Source organism: Nicotiana attenuata, chromosome 3 (assembly GCF_001879085.1).
Source record: "Nicotiana attenuata strain UT chromosome 3, NIATTr2, whole genome shotgun sequence".
NCBI classification, from domain to species: Eukaryota; Viridiplantae; Streptophyta; class Magnoliopsida; order Solanales; family Solanaceae; genus Nicotiana; species Nicotiana attenuata.
Genome location: NC_031991.1, coordinates 32,703,259 through 32,706,739, shown reverse-complemented (window position 1 = coordinate 32,706,739; position 3,481 = coordinate 32,703,259). Strand labels below are relative to the sequence as shown.

The 3,481-nt window shown below is 41.2% G+C and overlaps 1 protein-coding gene across 1 annotated transcript; it reads left to right on the top strand.

Annotated features, from left to right (window-relative positions):
* Positions 545-2,969, top strand: LOC109223493. Its single transcript, XM_019387830.1, has one exon. It carries the CDS (start codon positions 817-819, stop codon positions 2,740-2,742), a length of 1,926 nt encoding a protein of 641 aa, XP_019243375.1. The 5' UTR covers positions 545-816; the 3' UTR covers positions 2,743-2,969.

Sequence of the window (3,481 nt, the reverse complement as noted above, 5' to 3'; positions counted from 1 at the left end):
GGGCCGGGTAGAAAATGTCTTTCTACTTTTAGTGGATAATTTGGTAAATATTTAATTTTATGCTTAGGTCTTCCCATTTTTAAATTCACGCTAAAGTTTCATTAAATCTGGGTAAATACGAGATTATTTGCTAACGATAGGGCACAAGTGATAAATATTTATTCGCATACGATATTTGCACCTGACTAAATAATTAACGTTAAGAATCAACAAATCAATGTGAAAATGCATATCACTTAACTATGACTAAATGTTAAAAAGTATATATGTGCATATCACTTAACTATGACTAAATGTTAAAAAGTATATATGCAATAGTCAATACATATATCTTACACTCAAGTGTAATAAATATGCAAATTAAGATATTTCATATTGTAAACGGGTAAATTCAAATTTTGTCCGAAAAATTAATTCCTTATAAGCGAATCTTCTTACAAAAGCATACCATTACACTCTTTGGAACCAACCAAATAGTTTCCTATAAATAAGGTTGTAACAGTCGGAGTACGAGTCTTCGTTTCATGGAAACTCGACAGCTAAAGAGATAATTGCGTTTAACCATTACGAAACCCCATTTTCCATAACTGACCATCACCACCACCCCTCGCCACCCTATCACCACCTCCTTCTCGCCCTCCGTTCATGGCTCTTTGGCTGAGGGTGAGATTCATCAACCCTTTTCGGGATCACAACACCATTGAACTTTACCAATCCTGTATTTTTCTTTTCATTAACAATAATTCTTCTCTGTCAAAGATAAGTTTTTTGATTCTTTAATTTTAGGAAATAAATTAAAAGGTCCGCCGTTAATATATGGCGGACATAGTGAAACAAATCCTAGCAAGGCCAATACAATTAGCGGACCATATAACAAAGGCCGCTGTCGATGTTAATAACTTCGAACAAGATTGTCTGGACATCAAAACCAAAACAGAGAAGTTAGCTGCGCTTCTCCGACAGGCTGCCCGTTCCAGCAACGACTTGTACGAACGTCCAACACGTCGAATCATCGATGACACAGAGCAAGTTCTTGACAAGGCCCTTACCCTCATTTTCAAATGCCGTGCCAATGGTTTGAGACGTGTTTTCACCATCATCCCTGCTGCTGCTTTTAGGAAAACAATCCAACAGCTCGAGAATTCTATTGGTGATGTTTCTTGGCTCCTTCGTGTTTCCACCCCTGCTGATGATGGGGATAATGAATATCTAGGCCTTCCTCCCATAGCTGCAAATGAACCAATTTTGTGCCTTATATGGGAACAGATAGCTATCTTGTGTTCGGGCTCGATAGAGGAACGTTCGGATGCAGCAGCTTCTCTTGTCTCGTTGGCTCGTGACAACGATCGCTATGGAAAGTTGATTATAGAGGAAGGTGGGGTTGGACCATTGTTGAAATTGGCCAAAGAAGGAAGAATGGAGGGTCAGGAGAGTGCGTCAAGGGCCATTGGCTTACTTGGCCGTGATCCGGAAAGCGTCGAACACATTGTGAATGCTGGTGTGTGCTCTGTGTTTGCAAAAATCCTCAAAGATGGGAACATGAAGGTTCAGGTTGTGGTGGCTTGGGCTATCTCAGAATTGGCTGCACATCATCCCAAATGTCAAGATCATTTTGCTCAGACTAATACTATTAGATTACTGGTTAGTCATCTTGCCTTTGAAACCATTCAAGAACATAGTAAGTATGCTATTGCTAGTAAACAGACCATGTCCATTAACAATATTGTGATGGCCAATACCAATTCTACTACTACTGTCAAAGACGGTGATGTAGATGGTAGTCAAATTTCACATCCAATGGGTGATCACAAAACCACCCAAATGCATAATTTGGTAGCGAATATGATGGCCCTGAAATCGAAAGACAATGCTACGATGAACAATAATATACCAAAGCCTAACCAACAACACAACCCAGTACATCATCCTCATCATGAGCAGAAGCAGCACCAAGTCACCTTGTCCGGGACTAGCATTAAGGGGAAGAGGGAGAGCGAAGATCCTGCTACAAAGGCCGAAATGAAAGCAATGGCTGCCAGAGCACTTAGGCACCTTTGCGCGGGAAATGCTGCCATCTGCAGTAGTATTACAGAATCCAGAGCACTTTTATGCCTAGCAGTTTTGCTGGAGAAGGGACCTGATGAAGTACAATATCATTCGGCTATGGCACTAATGGAGATCACAGCAGTAGCTGAGACAAACTCAGACTTGCGACATTCTGCTTTCAAGCCCACTGCACCTGCTGCCAAAGCTGTCGTAGACCAGTTCTTGAGAATCATTGAAAAGGAAGACTTGGAACTGCTCGTTCCCAGCATCCAATCGATAGGGCACCTCGCTAGGACATTTCGAGCAACTGAGACAAGAATCATTGGTCCATTGGTGAAACTACTAGATGATAGGGAACCGGATGTAACACGAGAAGCTGCAATTGCACTTAAGAAATTTGCTTGCACAGAAAATTTTCTTAGAGTCAATCACTGCAAGGCTATAATAGAGGCAGGAGGCACCAAGCACCTAGTTCCACTAATTTACTTTGGGGAACAAATGGTTCAGATTCCTTCTCTGATTCTCTTGAGTTACATAGCAATGCATGTTCCTGACAATGAGGCATTAGGTGAGGACAATGTATATCGAGTATTGGAGTGGTCGTCGAAGCAGGGGCACCTAATGCAAGATCCCATTGTTGACGATCTAGTTAACAGAGGCAGAGAAAGTATGGAACTTTATCAGTCCAGGCATTGATCTTATCAAAATTTTGTAGTAATTCTTACTCGGTTTGTCAAAATTTTGGTACTTTAGCTTGCTGTTAGTTTGTTCACTTGTCGTGCAGTGTACATAGATTAGCGTCTTCTGTATATTATAACAAGGACCTTTGAATCATTAGCCTTGTCTATTCGACAATAGAACATTCAGGCTACTGTTCTAAGTTCTGCTTTTGCACTCATGAATGTATTAGGGTTACTTCTTAACCTGTTTCTACTGCTGAAAAAGCAAACTTTGCAAACTCGTTTAGGTGATGGTGAAGATGAGTTTATCGTGTGGCATAATCTGCATTTTTTCTATTTTCCGTTCCATCGTTGTTAGTGATGGCAAAGATGGGGAGCCTTGGCATATCTAGTAAAGTTGTTGTCATGTGACCAGGAGATTACGGTTTCGAGTCGTGGAAACTACCTCTTGCAGAAATGTATTGTAAGGCTAGAGATGGCAGTGGGGCGGGGCAGTGCGGCTGCGGGGCAGTGCGGGTGCGGGGCATGTTTGGCTTAACCCGCAAGAATTTCGCCCTGCCCCACCCCGCCCGCATAGCTATTTTTTCAGTCTTCAACCTGCCTCGCCCCGTTTGGACCCGCCCCGCCCCGCCACGTTTAAGTTTGTCCTATTATTTTTTCTTTTTTATTTTTTCTAAAACAAACTACTTTAACATTTTATTATTATTTTTAAATAATGAGTTTAATATTATTCAAGCAATTATATCTTTCTTTTG

What these genes read in the sequence shown, in the direction of transcription:
- LOC109223493 (XM_019387830.1), top strand. Translation starts at nt 817, where the DNA reads ATGGCGGACATAGTGAAACAAATCCTAGCAAGGCCAATACAATTAGCG.